At 38.3% G+C, this 20,611-nt stretch overlaps 1 protein-coding gene across 8 annotated transcripts in view; it reads left to right on the forward strand.

Moving 5' to 3' along the window:
* Positions 1-20,611, forward strand: part of SLC35F5 (solute carrier family 35 member F5) — a 52,840-nt gene that overhangs the window by 15,288 nt on the left and 16,941 nt on the right. For 6 of the 8 annotated variants that reach the window (XR_012154211.1, XM_073305267.1, XM_073305266.1 and 3 more), the window contains 10 exons: positions 312-456; positions 1,681-1,824; positions 7,034-7,096; positions 7,948-8,029; positions 9,325-9,515; positions 11,489-11,570; positions 13,396-13,483; positions 14,990-15,054; positions 15,438-15,542; positions 18,163-18,322. Coding sequence is in view for 7 of the 8 variants with exons in the window: in XM_073305267.1 (XP_073161368.1) it covers positions 312-456; positions 1,681-1,824; positions 7,034-7,096; positions 7,948-8,029; positions 9,325-9,515; positions 11,489-11,570; positions 13,396-13,483; positions 14,990-15,054; positions 15,438-15,542; positions 18,163-18,322 (1,125 nt within the window). In the remaining variant the exon portion in view is untranslated. The remainder of the gene's footprint in view (positions 1-311; positions 457-1,680; positions 1,825-7,033; positions 7,097-7,947; positions 8,030-9,324; positions 9,516-11,488; positions 11,571-13,395; positions 13,484-14,989; positions 15,055-15,437; positions 15,543-18,162; positions 18,323-20,611) is intronic. The other 2 variants (XM_073305269.1, XM_073305270.1) reach the window with 2 other exon arrangements.

Raw genomic sequence — 20,611 nt, forward strand, 5'->3', positions numbered from 1 at the left:
TTTGGGGCATTTTCAACTTCTTGTCTTATTAAGAGCAAAGGAAACTTAAAAACAAAGGGTCTAGATTCACAAAACCATTGAGACTGTGGGGCCCCTCTTATACCTTATAAGCCTAGGATCTGGGAAACCTGTTTCAAGTCCCTGCTCCAGAACAGTGACTGTAACCTGGGTCTCTCAATAGCATATTACACACACTTAATGTCTGTTAAATGCTACTGATGGCTTTTTTCTTACTTTCCTTTATATTGATATATACTATATTTATAGTCACTGTCTATAATCTGTATTTTGTTTTCTTTATTGATGTTTAATAGGTTACAAATGGTGTGGGTTTTTATCATGAACCGAATGAGCTCCCAAAGCAGTTCCTCCACTCAGCGTAAGCGAATGGCTCTTGGAATTGTCATTCTTCTACTTGTTGATGTGATATGGGTTGCATCCTCAGAACTCACTTCAGTAAGCATTGTTTCATGCTTCTTCTTTTTAAAAAAGGGGAGAATAACATTACATTTATACAGAGTTTTACTTGACACATTTTTTTTAATCTTAAAAAAGGGCGAAAAATATCTGAATCCTCCAGGTAGCTAATCAATACTATAAGCTATGTGAACTGAGAGCCATGAGCCAGCATAATGTAAGAGCTATTATTTTAACTATGGAGGGTATTGTTTAATCTAGAAATTGTCAGTATCTTGAACCAACAATCATCAGAGGGGTAGCCATGTTAGTCTGGATCTGTAAAAGTGGCAGAGTCCTGTGGCACCTGATAGACTAACAGACATATTGGAGCATAAGCTTTCGCGGGTGAATACCCACTTCGTCGGATGCATGACTGCATGCATCCGACAAAGTGGGTATTCACCCACAAAAGCTTATGCTCCAATACGTCTGTTAGTCTATAAGGTGCCACAGGATTCTTTGCCACTTGAACCAACAAGTATTTTTATTTTTTAGTTAGGGAGTCAAAACCTGACTTCTTCTTATATCAGTGAAAAGAAAATGCCAAGTGTTGCCACAGGGAGCAGTTATATCCTTAAAAGTTAGTCTGTATAATGAACCTGTCATTCTAGCTTTACATTTCAGATTTTATGATTTACATTTCAGATTTTATGCCTGTAGCCTGTTAGGGAAAATTATTATGGCTATATTTGTTCCCATACTGAAAAATCAGCAATGTTGCTGTTAATAGACTAAACACTAATATAAGTAGTTAAAGATCACTATTGCTTAATTGTGGTTTTTAAACAATGCCAGCATGTTTACAAATGAAGATTGATTTAATAAGCTTTGAAACTTTACCATGAGGAAGAAAAATGCTGCTTTTAACCATCTTGATTTAAATGAAACAAGCACAGAAATGGTTTCTTTACCTTGTGAAATCTTTTTTTTAACTTTTTCTTTGTTTTAGTAGTTTAACACAGTACTGTACTGTATTGGTGTTTTTGTTTTTTGTTTTGTTTCCTCTGCTGCTGCCTGATTGTGTATTTCCGGTTCCAAATGAGGTGTGTGGTTGATCGGTCAGTTCATAGCTCTGGTGTTCATAATTCTGAGATTCTATCGTATGTGTTTTGACTTCAAGAAGACCTGCTGGGCTGATTTGGACTTGAAAAGCACTGATTGAGAAGTCACATGACTCATTAGTAATTATGAAGACTGTAACTATTTATTTTCATTCCGCAGTACGTTTTTTCGAAGTACGAGAAACCTTTTTTCAGTACCTTTGCAAAAACGTCCATGTTTGTTCTATACCTCTTGGGATTTATTGTTTGGAAACCATGGAGGCAACAGTGTACACGTGGGTTTCGTGGAAGGCACGCAGCTTTTGTAAGTATTTTTCAATTTAATAACCTAAATATACACAATAATTCAAAGTTTTAAAGGGGGGGAAATTGAGGGTTAGTGTATATTACTTTGCTGATAGTGATATTGGCAAGGCCCCCTACTGGAGATGCCCATTATGCCAGAAAATATTCTTTACCCAGCGTAGTTAAGCCACCACCCTGAACATTAGTTTTACTGGCAGAAATAATTTTGACATTATAAGTTGCATCTACATGGGGTTATTTTTGCTGTCATATCTGTGTCAGTTAGAGGTTTGGTTTTGTTTGTTTTTTCCTCTTCTCCTTGTCTTCCCTGTCAACATAGCTTTACTGGCAAAACTTTGTAGTGTAAACCTGGCCTTACAATAACATAAGCTAAACTCCAGATGTTAAGTGAATCAAATACTGATTTCATTAAAATACCATTACAAACTGAACAGACAGAAATGGTAATTACAGGTTGTACAATTGAGTCTAAACCTGGAACTCTGTACTCTAACATTATGATTTGTCACTTTTTATATCCAGTTTCTTCAGATTAATTCTGACTAGCATGTTTAGAGAGACTACAATCACTCTTTTTTTTTTTTTTTTTTTTTTTTGAGATCACGTTCAGGAACTTGTTAGAATGAGTTTTAGTTTTGTCACCAACTAAATGTATTTGTAGGGTTTTATGTTGTTAAACATCTTTGTGGACAAAGACTCTGCTCACATTATGATGGGCATATTCTACACTCAAATTTGGTGTTTGATATTAAATTCAGTGTCTAAAGCAGGGGTGGGCAAATTTTTTGGCCCGAGGGCCACATCAGAGTGCAAAACTATATGGAGAGCCAGGTAGAGAAGGCTGTGCCTCCACAAACAGCCTGGCCCCCACCCCCTATCCGCCCCCTCCTACTATATGTGCCCCCCTGAGATCCCACCCATCCAACCGTTTCTTGTCCCCTGACCGCCCCCTCCCAGGACCCCCGCCCCTAACCACCCCCTGGGATTCCACCCCCTATCTAACCTAACCTCCCATGCTCCCCGTCCCCTGACTGCCCCCCACACCCCGAACCTCTGCCCTATCCAACTGCCCCCTGTCCCCTGATGATCCCCCCCAGGACCCCACTCCCTATCCAACCCCCCCCTTGCTCCCTGACTGCGCCCCAGGATTCCCTGCCCCCTACCAACCCCCCGGCCCCCTTACCATGCCACTCAGAGCAGCATTTCTGGGTGCCACACCGGAGCCAGACACACTGCCACGCTGCCCTGCATAAGCACGCTGCCCGCGCGGCGGCATAACTACAGGGGAGGGGGGACAGCAGGGGAGAGGCTGGGCGCTAGCCTCCCGGGCCAGGAGATCAGGGGCCGGGCAGGACGGTCCAATGGGCCATAGTTTGCCCAACTCTGGTCTAAAGACTCAACTCTCATGAAAGGCTTGGAACTAACCTCATGTTACAGAGGCATAGAAGCAATTCCAGGGGAAATTTCAGAAGTGCTAAAAAAGCAGGCAGAATCACCTGGGTAACTGTATGTCCATTAGCCTGACATCAATCGGGGCAAAACAATGCAAAAGCAATACAGGATTCAATGGATAAAGAATTAACAGATAGGAATATAATTAGTGCTAGCTAATATGGTTTTGTGGAAAATAGGTCTTGTGAACCCTGATTTGAGTCTTTGAGATGACAGATGTGGTTGATAAAGGTAACAGCATAGATGTAATGTACTCAACTTTTGTAAGGTGTTTGACTTTTCATGCAACCTTCTGATTAAAAACAACTGTACTATAGCAAGAGAGCACACATTAAAGAGATTAAGAACTACTAACTGATCTCTCAAAAAGTAGTTGTCAATGAGAATCATCTTTGAATGGGGTTACTTTTGGTGGGGTGCTGCAAGGTTTGGTACTAGGTGTGACATTATTCAACATTTTTTTTAAGTGATCTGGAAGTAAATATAAAATCACTGGTGATAAAATTTGTGGATGACACAAAGATTGGCAGAGTGGTAGATAATGAGGACAAAGCAGTCATACCTATTCATCCGGATGGCTTCGTAATCTGGGCCTGTTCCAAAAAATGTATTTGAATATGGCCAGATGCAAAGTTATGCACTTAAGAGCAAGGAACACAGTCCATAACCTGCACAGTGGGGAATGGTGTCTTGGAAAACTGATTCTGAAATGGATTTAGGGGACATAGTGGACAAGCAACTGAACACGTGCTAATTCACGTTAGATCTTTTTGCCAGATCCGTGACTGTAGGAACAGTGAAGTGACTTTACCTCTGTATACAGTGTTGGTGAGTCCTTAATAGGAATAATACATACCATTCTGGTGTCAACATTTTAACATGTTGAAAAACTAGAGAATGCTCAGAAAAGAGCCACAAAAGTGAAATGAGAGCTGGAAGAAGTGCCTTCCTTAAAAATCTCAATCTACGTAGTTTATTGAGAGGAAGATTTGAGAGGTAATTTGTCTATGGTGTACTTTCTTGGGGAGAAAATGCTGGATCTGAAAAGGCTCTTCAGTCTCGTGGAGAAAGGCATAATAAGAACTAATGGATGAAGCCAGACAGATTCATTTTTAACAATGAGTGTGATTGATTATTGGAACAAACTACCAAGGGATGTTGTGAATTGTTCATCTCTTGATGTTTTTCATATCATGACTGGATGCCTTTGTCGAAGATACGTTTTAGTTCACTACAAGTTAGTGGATTTAGTGCAGCAGTAACTGACCTTTGATACACAGGACATCTGACCAGATGATTTAATGATCTTTTCTGGTTTTATAATCTATGAAAGAAGTAAAAATAGTGCGTAAATCTCTCTCAGATTATGTAAACTTGAAGAGTAGGATTTGGTGGAATAGTGTAGATCAGGGGTCGGCAACCCGGCACGCAGCCCATCTGGGTAATCCGCTGGTGGGCTGTAAGACGTTTTGTTGGCCATCCACAGGCACGGCTCCCCGCAGCTCCCAGTGGCCGTGTGCCAAATGTTGCTGACCTCTGGTGTAGATCTAGCTAGAGTTCTTCAGTCTTTCTGGCTGTTTCCTCTTAGATATAGGGAGGGTCCAAGAGAACAATTTCATTTATTTGTTAAAAACACAATAGATTTTTATTAGTTAGGTAAACAATACTTTCCATTGAGTCTGGGAAATATAATGTCTTTTCGGGCTTTTTATGGTTTTAAAAAAATTGGTGAAAAACATTCAAAAGTTTTGACACTTGCTTTCTGGGTGCTTTTTTTGAAATGTGCTCTGTATACTGTAACTATTCATTTTTCATCACTCATTTTAATAATGTGTAGAAAGGATCTAGTGCTTGGGAATTAGTTTATACTTGAAGATAGGATAGACTTGATACTCTGAAGTGAAAAATGACTTGGCTAGTTTAGAAAGCCATTGGTGGCTTTCCGAAGTACAATGTAGAGATAGGATTATTGCATTAAGTTGGGGGTGAGGCAAGTTTTTTCTTAGGAGCAGGGGAAGAAGGTTGTTTTGTAACTGTGTAATTCCATATAAACATCTTGTTACCAGGGTGGATTTGATTTAAATCAAATTGATATAAATCACTAGTCAGGAAGACTTGATTTAATCATGGATTTCTACGTAAAAGTGCATTCTTGTCGGTTGTTATAACCTTAATACATATTCTTCACAACTCAGAGATAGCTGTAGATTTCATTTTTAGAAGGTACCCACTATACGTTTTCAAAGTGATTTATTTTGAAAATTTTTCAAATTAGTTTTACAGCTATATCAGAAAATGAATGATTGTTTGGTTATTTCATTTACCAAAGGTAATTGAAGCAGATAGTTCACCTCCCAATGACTTCATAAATATCTCCAATTCAGTAGTCATTATTTTGGAGGATTTTCTTGCCTTCCTGTGTTAGGAGGAGAACATCACCAGACAGACATTTAAATTGTTTATTTTACGATAACAACATTATGTATTCTGGATTTTTTTTCTTCAACAGCAAACATAATATTTTAATAAAACAAGCATATGAATTTAATTAAACATTTGTTTTTTTTTTAAATCAGGGTTGTTGTTTTTTGTTAAAATTGTTTTTAACTAAAACAGTTAAATGAAATTTAAACAAAAATTAAATAGACTATGTCAGCCAGGTCAACATGAAAAATTTAAAATATTGGCTTCTGCAGCAAACTTCACCTTCATTTTCCTGTTTGTTGATAATCTGGAAAAGAAGAACAAGCTTTCCTGCTTTTTCAGGTCCCAAACGATTTCTCAATTTGGAATTAATTAATTAACTAATGGGAGCTGCTGGAAGTGATGGCCAGTACGTCCCTTGGCCCACGCTGCTTCCAGCAGCTCCCATTGGCCTGGAGCAGCGAACCATGGCCACTGGGAGCAGCGATCGACCGAACCTGCAGACGTGGCAGGTAAACAAACCAGCCCGGCCCGCCAGGGGCTTTCCCTGCACAATGGCGGAACAAGTTTGGGAACCACTGTTCTAGACTGAGCACTGAGTCCCATTGGGTAGATAGAAAGATTAACCTAAATAATCTCTATAGAAGCCCGTGGAACCCCATAAGATTGGGTCCCTAATCCATGAACTATTGGAACTCGTTTACAAAATTTTTCTTAAACATTACGTGAATATATTGTCTCATACTATAGAATTAGCATTCATAATCCCTATTCCATGATGAGATATCTTTGAGCTATAACGTGTCTTAATTAAAGCTATCTTTAGATAGGTTTTTTCCCTCAAAAAGCATTTTATCAAAAAAATCCAATAAATAAATAAAAATCTGACTTTTTTTTATTTTTATCCACCCTGCTAAAAGATTACTATTAGACATTTGAATGTTTACTGTTACTAAAAGATGTACTATTAGACATTTGAATGTTTTAAAACAATGTTTTAATGTTTAAAACAATGCACCAACCTTAACCAATCTAATATATTTATAGACATTCAATTCAATAATTCCTTCAGCATTTCTGATAATAAACAGTTATATATAGATTGTGTGTTAAGCCAGTAGGGAATTGCTCTTTGCAGAACAAGACCTGGTTTTACTGTTGCTGATCTTCTCTGCTGGCTTGTGAAATATTACTAACTTTATACTTATTTTTCTTTTCAGTATTTTGTGACTAAACTATGGTAGACTACAATGTAAACATTTTTTACTTAGGATTTTATATAATATTTTACAATGACTTGTTAAAGTTTTAAATGTAAAATCTCTAATTAGTTTGCAGATGCTGAAGGTTATTTTGCTGCTTGTACAACAGATAACACTGTAAACAGTTCTTTGGTAAGTCCCTTCATTTTTTTGTATGATTAAGACACCACTATGTTTGTCAATTATTTCCATCCTATTCTGAAAATTGTACACTTAAATTTGCAGGCATCCAGGAAATAAGATGAGTTACATTTCTCCTTTAATCAAAATGACTGAAAAGCATTTAGTTAAAATGGCAGTAATGTGTCATGCAAGAAATAGTGCTACTCACAGTGGGAGATGTGGGATCTCTCTGAAATAAAACATATTAATTGAATTTAGATTGGACTATGAAATAAATATCAGTGTGTCATACAAGGGAAACATTCCCAGGTTCAGCTCAATTTTTGCAAAGCCAAATGTGGAGAGGCAGTGATAAATCCAAACAGCCTTCAAATCCAAGGCCCGTACAACAGTGATTCAGCTGGAGGTGAACACATTAACATATCATGATCTCATCTTACAACTTGAAAGAGAAATAAACTCCAGCCAGGTTTACCATACAAGTGATTTTTGTCAGTCTTCATTTTTAAATCTTGTTGGGACATGCATGGTAGTTGCTATATTTGCACTGGTCTAAAATATTAACTTGTTAGAAGATTTAAAAAAAAAAAAGGGGGTTACTTAACGGATTTAAAATATATTCTAAAATAGATTGGTCATGTATTTTTATATGTGTACTAGAAAGTTGAAATATCTTAGTAGTAGTGAAGAGACTTGGTAGAGCGATCGTGATACTGCTTAAAAATTCTGACTGTCTTGCTATTTCATGGAACTTGTTTTTCCTTTAGTATTTTGTTTCCAGGTATCCTAAGATAACAGTTTTGCTGACAGTTTCAATGTTCTTTTTAACTGCATATGCTACTTGTCCTGCTGCATTTCAGAGTGAACCTTTGTATGTTCCTGTAAAGTTTCATGACTTACCAAGTGAAAAGAATGGCAGTGCTAACAGTGATACTGAAAAAAGTGAGTAAAGACTTCAGAATTTCAAAATGCTCTTTGGTACAGGGACTATTTTTGTGTCTGTATTGCCCCTGTTGTGGTTGCAGAGCTAGCTCCACCACTATCCTGTTCCTGATCTCTGTGAGCAGATCCCCTCAGGTGTCTGGCCTTATTCCTTGCCTTTCCTGGGATGGAATTTTGGGATTTCCCCCCACACTTTTAGAGTTGATCTAAACTTAAAAGTTAGGTTAACAGCTACATTGGTCAGGGTTTAAAAAAAAAAAACATTTTAATGGATAGCTGTGCATATTGTCACTACTACAGTAATAGGTGCTATAGAAAAACCTAAGACACTGTTATAATTAGTATTGTTTTTTTTTGTTTTCATTTAATAATCTAACTCTTTTTTGTATATAAAAGTTTCCTGTCTGATGTAACTATTAGATTCTTTGACCCATTCTCCAAACCTGAAAAATCCTCCAGATTCCTACTGAAACTTTGAGGATCTGTGTAACGCTCCTACCCTCAGAACGCTATATTGCAACCATCCTTTTCTTACAGTTTAGCATAACTGTATGGTGTACTTTTTACTGAGAAACACTAGCCAGACTCTTCAACAACACAAGATAGTTTCTCTTGCCTAGGGACTGTTTTTGTTGCCTCTGTATTCCCTGCTTGTCTAAAGAGCAAGAAATCAGGTGAAATCCTGGCCCCAGGGTGAAGTCATTGACTTCAGAGGGGACAGGGCACCATCACAGGACTGGAAAATGGAAGTTCAAATCATTATCACTCTGTCACTGAGCTAATTCTTTTGTTGTTAACTTAACCACTACTTGTGTTGTGGAATCTTTTTATTAGTTTAAATTGGTACAGGCAACATTGTAAGATCAAAAACATAACTTTAATTTTCCCATGTATGCAAATTTGTGCAACTTTTAACATCTGATAATTTCTTTAAAACAAAATCATTAGAACTTGAGCTATTGTGCATTATTAAAAATACAACGTGCATACAAAGTAATGGGGAAAAATAAAGTAACAGGCTTCATTGTCAAGTTTCAAAGGAGTCACTCTGAACAGACCGTAATAATTATTTAAAACAATTATGAGGTCCTTTTTTCATAAGTACCCTATCAAGTGGTATAAATACTATTTTGTTAAAAAAAGAACTAAAGCAAATCTTTTGTTGGAGGGAGAAGCTTCATGTCATGATTTGTGAACTGCTGTAATCAATGGGATCAAACATCACTTCTTTTTTTTTTTCTGTGTAATAGAGTGAAAAGTTGAATGATCATGTGCCACTTTGTTTTTTCCTTAAGCTCCCAAAAAGCCTCGTGTAAGGTTCAGTAATGTTATGGAGATTCGACAACTCCCATCGAGCCATGCACTGGAAGCAAAGTTGTCTCGCATGTCATATCCAACTGTTAAGGAGCAGGAATCAATATTAAAAACTGTAGGGAAACTCACTGCAACTCAAGTAGCAAAAATCAGCTTTTTCTTTTGCTTTGTGGTATGTCCTTTGTTCTTTAAGAAAATTATTATGTATAGCTACAAATATCGAACTGTTTTACATAGTAATGAAAATGAACTTGTATTTAACGTTGGAGTGTGGTCTATTTTTTCAGTGTTTTTCTCATTTTATGTATATGCTAAATACAGTATAACCTCTCTGATCTGCACTTCCCTAAAACGCAACTCTGAACAGTACACTGGGTTTTCAGTGGCTTGCATTTAATTGTAGCAGAGGTTCTACTGCTGGCAGGGCCATTGTAAATTATGTCTTACTCCACTCTTCAGAATGGATGTGGTAAGTCACTCACTAGTCTTTCCCGGGCAGAAATCCGGGGTTACTTAAACAACAGCTGTTGTTTCTTCCTTGTATAGAGGAGTGGGGCTGAGCCCTGACTGTACCCACAACTTTGTGGATATAGCATGTAGAACTGCCTTTCAGTTTCAGGGTGGAGAAGGAGAAAGGACTTATAAATGCAGCTGTTGCTCTGCTCTCTTTTTGTGGAACCTCTTGAAAGCTGCCACCACCTTGTCTGTCTCATCCTGTGGCATTATACACAGCCATGCAGTGATGTGAAGATGTTTGGCTTGTGACAGAGGATATCCTCAACTCTCCCCAATGAGAATAGATAGGGCCGCAAGATGTCTTTATCCTCATCAGCAGACTGGTCATCTTCACATACTTCTGCAGCAGTTCTCAATGTCATGGAAACACAGAGGTGAGAGTGGCATGTTTCCTAAGAGCCAGCACTGAAGAGGAGGGTAACAAAGCAGTGGTGGCCCTTCCAACAGTGGCCCCACTGTACTGCTAGAGACGTTTTATTTAAATTTAAATTAATCTGGTTAAGAGCAAGCCACACATAGCTCTTAGGCCAGCAGGAGATACTTCATGGGTATAGCAGCTCAGGAGGTGGCTTTAACTGGTGCACTGACCAGAGGAAAGTGATCTGACAACTGGAATTTCTTGAGATGGATGCATATATTGAGAAGATGTCCACAGAATTTAAAGGAAAACTAATTGTATATTTCATGTATATGAAGGAGATTATAAAGTAACAATCTTTTTTAGATTTATTTTCTATTTTTGCACATGTACTTAAAAACTGTCTGGAATAAGATTATTCTTTCCTTTTTGTTTACAAACAAATTAAATGATACTGCTCTTGCTTTTGCAGTTGCTTCTAAAAGGTACCTTGGCCGTATCTACTTCTGTATTTTTCTTCTTGGGCATCATTCAAAAAGTAAAATCTTTTTGAAATAATTTTTGGGAGAATGGTAGCTTCACTAAGAACATCTTTAGGATAACATTATTAATGAGGTCTTGCCCAAGACATGATCTAATATTTACTGTTTTACAAAGGATTTTACAAACATTTAATCCTCACAAAATACCTGTGAGATAATTGGTCTATGCATTGTATTATCTCTATTTTGGAGATGCTTGTTTGTTTATGTACTTAAGATGTTTTAAGACTCCAGTATATGAATCCGTTTAAGTGAGATGATGATTAATTTAACCTTTTGAGATTTATGGAAATAAGTAGTTTCTCTTAGTTTTTGAAAACCGTTTCAAAATGATGACTTCAGACTAAGTTGTTAGCTTTTTGGTTGTTGCTGACTTGCAGTTGCCATTTCACTGATTATCTCTAGTGTGCATTTTTTTAAAGTCTGCAGTAATTACTTTATTGTAGACACCTCTGAAACTGTTCATGTTGCCTGTTTCACCTCTGCTACTTTATGCCTCTGTCTCTTCTTAATAACAATTAGAAAATGATATTGTTATTTATAAGGCAAAAGGACTTGTGTGAAAGCCTTGTCCTGATTGATTTTTTTGTATACTGGTTCAAGTGATATCTCTGGTAAATATAAAAAAAATCTAAAAATTGTAGGAATTAATGCACAGGCAAAACAGACTGTTTTAATACATTTTGTGATTATCCATTTATTCATTAAACTACTTTCCTTGTTCTGCAGTGGTTTTTGGCAAACTTCTCTTATCAAGAAGCACTCTTAAATGCACAAGTTGCCATAGTTAATATCCTATCTTCAACCTCTGGTAAGATATGAAATGTGCATTGTAAGAGCTAGTGAAATAGCTGTTTATAAATTAAAGCTCTTTTTGTTGTGCTAGCACTAGTTCATTAAATTGACTATTATGTGTATCTTTGAGAAGCGTAAAGTTTAAAAACCAAACATGATAGCTTAGACACATTCCCTATATTGTTGGAAATTATTTTACTACCCATGTCTTATCACTTTGCAACTTGCATTCTTTTGTCTGTATATAGCTCTGCAACTACATTACATTTTTATAGTTAGGATACTTTTTGGACTTTAGTAGTTGCAAGGAAAGCTGACCTTTTAGGTGGCTGCAATTTACTGTTGTTTAAAAAAAAAAAAAATCCTTCACATACAGAAGAAATTTTTTGTTTTAAAAGTGAGCTACTTTTCTAGGATGCTCAGCCATACCTGAAATCGATGTACTGAATGCCCCTGACTATGAGAGGGGTATTTTTAAAATTTTAGATTTATTACTTTTTTCTTCAGCAGCTCTTGTGAAATCTAAATTTGAAATAATGCATTGAACAGAACCTCCAGCATGTGCTGAATCTGAAACCAGCAAAATTTCCTTGGGTTTTTTGTCTTTAAGCTGATCATGATTGCAGTTTCTATACAACCTTAAGTTTTAATTGGTATGAGAACAATAATAAAATTTACAATGTATTTTTTTTTTTAAATGGGGAAGGGGAAAGCAGTATGCCCCCATAGACTATATGTAGTGAGTATTGTGGATGTGATCTGAACCAAATGACACAGCTGCTGTGCTGCAAAGAGCTGGTGATAATATGAGAGGTCTGGACTACAATAACCCAAAGAAGGGTGGGAGTGAAAGTAATTTCAATGAAGGCTCTGCTGTATACCCTGATACTGGTCACTGGAAGCATTAAGGACATAAATCTAATTTTAGTTTTGTGAATTTTACACTTGCAGATCTCCTTTTAAGAAAAAAATATCCGCTTTTGAACTGCAAACAAAAAAAAAATCTAGCACCCTTTCAAGTTTGCAACATAAAAACAAAGGTTTCTTTTACACTGGAAAATTTGCAGGGGATTTCATAATTAGAACCAATCAGTTCCACTGTTTGGAGGGGTGAGAAGAAGTACCAAGCTACAGTGTTTTTAGGAAATGGTTAGTTCCGCCATTGAAGTGTCTTAATTTAAAACTATATGAGCGCTTTTTTTGTATCTCATATTTCTGTTGACCCAAAAACCATAATCTGTCCCTACTATGGACATCAAGTTCTCTAAATAGGTTTTTTTTTAACATGTTCAGTGAGACTGTCTAATTTTATCAGAGCATGGCAGACACTAATTGCTCCCCAGTTTTGCTTTAACATGTAATTAGACTTAGTCTTTCAAAGTTGATGCTTACATTTATCGCAACCCAAAAATAGCGCACTGCTTTAGTTACTGCTATTTAAAAAGTGTAGTTCCAATATACACTGGTTTTGGCATGGGCTGATATTTTTTTTTAATATATATATATATATATATAAATAAAAAGACTTAACAGAGTTTATTTCCTTTGCATGTTTAAGTTGCAATCTTCATTTTTGTTAAATGTATTTTTACTTGTCGGGGGCATAGATTTTGAATTTCAATTTAGACACTGTCAACATTTCAGCAATACAAGAAAATTAGAAACAAACTGACATACCAATTCGGTTGCAAAAATTCAGATTAACAGTATGGAAACTAAGCTGAAGTGAGCAGCCAACATTTAAGTTAAATCGAGGTAGTGGTATAGTGGTAGTACAGTTTATTGAACAGGGGAGTAATACAGCTTGAAAAGATATTACACCTTTTTATTTTCTCTTACAGGACTTTTTACCTTAATCTTAGCTGCCGTGTTTCCAAGCAACAGTGGAGACCGGTTTACCCTTTCCAAACTGTTAGCTGTTGTTTTAAGGTAGGCCTATGAACTCTTAATCTCCAGCACCCCTTCTCTGACCCTATCCCTAAACAAGCTGGTATTTTTTTAAACTGTTAGTTCAATTTATTTGGTGAAGAATGTTATTTCAAGAGTAGCAGATCTTGGCAAGTTTTTTAAAGAAAATAAAATGTAGAAGAGTGCCTGCTTAAAATTTCACTTTTTTTGACAACTGCTCTGACCAGGAGTCTCCTCCCTCTAAATCAGTGGTTCTCAACTCTGGTCCACCGCTTGTTCAGGGAAAGCCCCTGGCGGGCCGGGCCGGTTTGTTTACCTGCCATTTCTGCAGGTTCGGCTGATTGCGGCTCCCACTGGCCGCAGTTCGCCTCTCCAGGCCAGTGGGGGCTGCAGAAAGCGGTGTGGGCTGAGGGATGTGCTGGCCACCCTTCCCGCAGGCCCCATTGGCCTGGAGCGGCGAACCGCAGCCAGTGGGAGCCGCGATCGGCTGAACCAGAGGACGTGGCAAGTAAACAAACCGGCCCGGCCCGCCAGGGGCTTTCCCTGAACAAGCGGTGGACCAGAGTTGAGAACCACTACTCTAAATATAAACCTTTCGTTAATAGAATTCCCTATATGCTAGTTGCTGAAGACTAAGTAACCGAGGATTAAGGTTAAAACACTGCTGGAGCCTTGTGGTGTTACTACTCTGCTGTGGAATGACTTGTTTTACTATATATTTTCACTTGAACCCATTTTTGGGTCAGATGACTTTGGTGTGCAGCATTAGGGAGCTAATTTGAGGTTCAGCTAATTTTGACTTTTTAATGTTTGTGTCTGAAAGTTGTGTGCATGATACTTAAGTAACTTCTAAATATTTAGATGGGTTAGGAAAAAAGATGCTATGATATATGTGTAATCTGGTTAGTTTCACAGTTTTGTTCTGCTATCATTCAAAACTCTCAGCTGTCAGCTTTTATAGATCTGCTCTGAACTCACCCCTCCCCCCCTTCTCCACTATGTCAGTGGAGTTTTGGGAAAGTATATAGTGTGTATACAACAATGATGATATGCTTCAGATTCTTTTGTTTTATTAGTCAAAGTGAATCTCAACTGTAATGGGCAGGGCATCTTTAAGCAATTATATTTTAGTGGTCATTTTAACCTAATTTAAGATATAAGTATAGGATTTGGTTATAAAATTATTAGATAATAAATACTAACACTTTTCTTATTGCTAGTTAATTTTAGATTTTGGTTTAATGCAGATGGAAAGCATTAGATGTTTAATGAAACTTAATATCTCATGTCAGCTTTGTTCTCACAAAGGCCTGATCCATAGTTCAGTGAAGTCAGTGCAAAGAATCACATTGATTTAATTGAGCTGTGGAGTAGGCCTTAAAGCACAGATTCACCGAAAGGTGGGTTCAGTCTAATTACAGATATCTAAAAACTGGTGTCTTTATTTGTTGGTGTGCGTGTGCGCGAGATTTAATTTAAAAAAATAAATCTGTGGTATGCCTAATAGTTGATGATGTTTTTTCCTAGCATTGGCGGTGTAGTTCTTGTTAATCTCTCTGGGTCTGAGAAATCTCCAGGAAGAGGTACAATAGGTATATTAAATATTTTTAAAATTTTATTCTGTAAATTGAAATACCAAGATAAATGTAACATGTTGGGTTTTTTTTTTTAACTGCTCAAAACTACAGGGTGGGAGAAGGAAATGTTGTATAAATCTGTCATGTATTAGACTCTGTAAGATTAACTGCTGAAAGTGGCTTGTTTTGAGGAATGCTTTTTATTAAATACCCTTTCAATATATGCATGTAGAGGGTCACATCTTCATAAGTTTAATTCATTTTATATAATAATGGATTCTATAGTAAACTATTACAATTAGAAAATTGCCCAGTAGAGGGAATTAAGTATGATAGTCAGATTGATAACACTATGCCTAACCCATTTGTCTTAAAACAATATTTTTCATCTTTTACAGGTTCCCTGTGGTCTCTTGTAGGAGCAGTGCTGTATGCTGTCTATATAGTTATGATAAAAAGAAAAGTAGACAGAGAAGATAAGCTTGATATACCAATGTTCTTTGGTAAGAACAGCAATATTGTAATATAGCAATGACTATATTGAAAACAAAACTTTCATTTACAGAATGACTAAATTCCTTGCTCTTCAGGCCCCAATCTTGTAAACACTTAAACATGCATGTAAAGTTAAGCATATATGTGTCTGCAGGTTTAGGGCCTTAATCTTTGAGTATTCTCAGTACTAGTCCATTCTTAGGTCCTGATCCTGAGGAGTATTGAGCAGCAGCTCTCACTGTAGTCAGTGGGAGTCTCAGGTGCTTGACACATCTCCGTAAGGCCATCAGTGACACAGTGACCCTCTGTTGATGATTCCTGTGATGTATTTTTATATTGAATAAAAACTGGATGGGTATGCTGAAATTTTTGTTGTAGTGCAGGTTTTGTAGTGAGCAGTTCAATATGGTGTCTCCACTTTGCAATGCCATAATTTCTGAAGTCCAAATTGTAAACCAGAAGCCATATATTGTGCCATAGAGCCTTACTAACCTTCAAAAATGTAGTGTTCTGTCCCTGCCTCTGAGCAGACTTAATAGCAAAGTGCTTCTGGGAGTTTTCATATTAATAAAATTTCAAATGTACTAGTATATCATGAAATATAAATAAAACTAAATGATGAAATAAATGACCATAGTACAATTATGTTCAGTTGCTTGCTAATTCACAGAAATCAGTAATTTGCAGTGAGTCTTCCAGTCTTTGTGCTAATTAGGCTTTAAGAAACTATCTGCAAAATCAGTAATCTGCAAAAATATCTACAAAAAGTGGAAACATGGATGAATTACAAAGGAAATGGACAAAAGAATGTTATAAGCATATGGGACAAAATTAGAAAAGGGAAGGCACAAAATGAGTTACATCTAGCAAAGGACATGTGGCAATAAGAGGAGGTTCTTTCAGTACGTTAGGAGCAAGAGAAAGATGAAGGAGAGTGTAGGTTCGCTACTTTGAGGGGAAGGAGAGCTAACTAATGCCATCAACAAGGCTGAAATGTTTTATGCCTCTTTTGCTTAGTCTTCATTAAAATGGTTAATTGTGACCAGATACTCAATATAATCAATATTAACAACAAGGGGGAAGGAACGCAAGCCAAAATAGGGAAAGAACAGGTTAAAGAATATTTAGCTAAGTTGGCAGGGCCTGATGAAATTTATGGTAGGGTACTTAAGGAACTAAATGAAGCAATCGCAGAATTGTTAGTAATTATCTTCAAGAACTCATGAAGGACAGTTGAGGTCCTAGAGGACTTCAGAAGGCCAAATATAATACCTGCCTTTTAAAAGGGGGAATAGAGAGGTCATGGGAAATACAGACCAGTCAGTCTAACTTTGATACTTGGAAAGATGATAGAACAAATTATTAAACAATCAGTTTGTAAGCACCTAAAACAGGGCTAGTCAATAGGCAGATCGTGGGCCAAATCCAGACCATCAGATGCTTTTGAACGGACCCTGAAATCATTTTACTTATTATTTTTTTTATTATTATTATTTTTCTCTGGGGTCTGGACTGTGACTATACGTTCACCAAGAAATTTGGACCTTCACTAAATATAGGCTACTCCTGCCCTAGAGGATAAAAGGGTTAAAAGGTATAGTCAACTTGAATATATCAAGAACAAATCATCCCAAGCCAAGCTAATTTCCTTTTTTCATAGTGTTACTGGCACAGTGGATAGGGGGAAGCAGTAGATGCGATATATCTGAAATTTTAGTAAGGCTTTTGAAATAATCCCACATGACTTTCTCATAAGCAAACAAGGGAAAAGCAGTTTAGATGAAATTACTATAAGGTGAGTACATTTAGCGGGGTCCCAGAGTCTGCTACTCTGCTACAGTCCTGGGTCTGCTACTGTTCAATATTTGCATTAATTACTTGGATAAGGGAGTGGAAAGTGTGTTTATAAAATTTTTGGATGATACCAAACTGGGAGGGTTTGCAGGCACTTTTGAGGCCAGGCTTAGAATTCAAAACTACCTCACAAATTGGAGAATTTGTATGAAATTCAATAAAGACAAGTGCAAAGTAATTTTAACAGTTGGAAACAAGTAAAGCCAGCACCATGTGGTCATCTACTTTTTCCAGACCCACGAGCAAGTTGTTGATTGACCAAGTTCATTCAGTGGTTCATGCACCATGGTTTGAAACCCACAGTAGTAGTGCTTAACCTGGAATTATTATGTTGGAATTGAAAAAAGCTTCAGGAGTCCCTCCCAATAGTTCTAGGACCATCTAGTCATTAAAGATGATGGTGGTTGTGACACCCTGGATTCCCTATGCTCTAGATCATCCCTATTGCTAGTGTAAATTCTTTCTTGTTGGAATCTTTAAAATGGAAGATTGCTTTACTTGTGGAAAGCCAAATACGCATTCTGAACTTGGGGAACTACTAAAAGCCTAGAAGTGTCACATATTGTAAATATTTAAAGTATTGCTTGCCATTTTCAGTTAAAGATTCCTGTATTCCTTTCCCCAGGAATAGGAACAGCCTATTAAGATAGTTTTTCTGCAGCTTTTGCCAGACATTTAGACTTTAGGGGAAGCCAAGTAAGGGGAGAAGGAGGTAAATAAAAAATTATGATGAAACTGAAAGGAAACCAACATTAATTTGATTTTTATGTTCAGGTTTTGTAGGCCTCTTTAATCTGCTGCTGCTTTGGCCAGGTTTCTTCCTACTTCATTATACTGGATTCGAGGCCTTTGAATTTCCCAATAAATTGGTATTGATGTGCATTGTCATTAATGGCCTTATTGGAACAGTTCTGTCAGAATTCCTCTGGCTGTGGTATGTACTGTTTACTTCATATAAGTTGTCCTCTGATACATTACTTAAAGACTGTGAGCTGCTGAGGTGTCAAAATGATTAGGCTGTGTTTTTGTTTTACAGTGATCTGTAAAGGCAGTCTGAGTTGGAGGAAGTCATCTGATACATCATAAATTATGGTTTAAGAGCAGTTAGCCTGATAATTGTAAAGAGAAAATGGCTCGAGATTATAGAAAGAAACAAGTGTACATATTATTTAGAGCTAAGAAGAATAAACTCGGTAGTTATTAATTTTGTATATTGTTCGCCAATTATAAAACTATTAGAGGAAAGATGACGAGATTTTGAGGATCCTGTTTATCCTGAAATTGTAGTTTTCTTGTGCTGATTTCTGCTGAAACAATACACTTACCAAAAAAAAAGGTGAGCATTAATCATCTTGGATTATGAGTTTACATAAAAACTATTATTTAAATTCCAGACTCTTGCAATATCCTGGCAATGCAAGAATCATATCCAGTAAATTACATACTTCCATAGTTTAAAAGTTTAACTAAATTAGATTTTTGAAAAATGATTGCACTGGTATCTTATTAGCTTGCATTAATCACTAGGAGATGAATTACGAATTAGCAAGTCAGTAAACAAAGGAAATCTGGGATAATGTGTATTATGGGTGAGTAGCAGTAGGAATTGGGTCAGTAACAGTAGGAATTGAACCTGAGACTTCTGGGTTTAAGACCATGGTCCTCTACAGCATGAGCAGAAGAAATAGGATCAGAGGTTCTTCTTTGAGTACTTTTTCATGTCAATTCCAATTAGGTGTGTGCGTACCACATGCACAACAGAGGGAAGATTTTTCCCCTAGCAGAATCGGGAGGGTTGGCCTGGGCACGCCCTGGAATTGCGCCTTCATGGCACACAATATAGCACCCTGCCAACCCGCCACCCCCTCAGTTCCTCCTTACCGCCAATGATGGCTAGCTGGAACTTCCCTCACTCTTGCTTCTGCAAGCTCGTGTCCCATTGTATTTTGTATATAGTTAATAGTTTTTGTCTTAAGTTAATACTAGTAGTGGCGTTACTAGGCTGTTTTCTTTGTGGAGGTCCCCCCGCTTCTTTTCTCCCCCCACGCCTGGGGCATGCCTTGGACTCTGGGGTTCGAACCATGTGAAGTCTGCGGAAAGTTGATGCCAAAAAGTGGCCTGCACACTTCTCGTTTGAAGTGCCTTGGTGAGAGTCACCAAAAGGACAAGTGCCGCATTTGTAAAGCGTTTTGGCCAAGGACCCTGAAGGATCGCGAACAGAGACTCGGACATTTTCCTCATAGAGGCAGCCTTCAGCCCGCAATCCGACCCTGGGTCAGCGGAGCCCATGGCAAGCTCCGCCTCTTCTGTGTGCAGCACACCGATGGTGCACAAGTCGGCTCCTAGAAAGGAAATTAAGGACTCCCGGCACCAACACAGCGCCGCACGTAAGACTTCTGGTAGGTGCCGATATGTATTCCTGGTGACCCAGAAGAAAAAGAGGCAGGAGAGAGGACGCTCTCCCCGTCCTAAGCCTAAGGAGACAGCGGCAGGGAGACCTTAGCACACCCAGCCTACTTTGGGTCTGGCAGCTCCCAGAGTCCCAGGGGCTTGTCGACTCAAGGCACTGGTAATAGCCAGACCGCCTGTTCCATCTAGAGGCAAGCCAGCAATGATGTCATGCTGCTCACCATCTCCAGCACGCCACTCCCCGGTGCCGGCCGCCCACGGGGGGAAATTGCATCAGTCTCCAGAGGCTTGGCACCGCTCTTCGGCACCATCCAATACTGTTCCTCTGTGGTCTTCTTTTCTGGAGACCTCGGAGTCCAGCAGCAGGAGGTCTAGATCTAGGCAACACCGCCAGCCTCCTCCGGCACCATGGCCACCTCAGTGGCAACCACCAACTCAGTAACTCTTTTGGGCTCCCTGGGCTAACCATCAGGCTAAGGGTCAGGACCAGGCATAGAGATCCAAATCGACATTGATCGCGACGGCAACTGGCACCGGGTCCATCTCCAGCAACGACTCCTGCCTGCCGCTTTGAGCTCGGCGCTGGCAGCCTCAGCACCATTCACACGAGGACTGCCACCCTCTTGGCACCGAGGGCAGTGATGAGGGCCATGGGCCAGTGTTTTCGTCCTCGTCCTCCCCAGATGACCCTGTTGTGGGCATGTCAAAAGCCCTGGCCTTGGAGGATAGTAGGGTCCTGCAACAGCTGTTGCGCAGGGTGGCCCAGAACCTGGGGATCCAGGCAGAGGAAGTGGTATAGGATGAGGATCCCATG

This window comes from Lepidochelys kempii, chromosome 11, assembly GCF_965140265.1.
Source record: "Lepidochelys kempii isolate rLepKem1 chromosome 11, rLepKem1.hap2, whole genome shotgun sequence".
NCBI classification, from domain to species: domain Eukaryota; kingdom Metazoa; phylum Chordata; order Testudines; family Cheloniidae; genus Lepidochelys; species Lepidochelys kempii.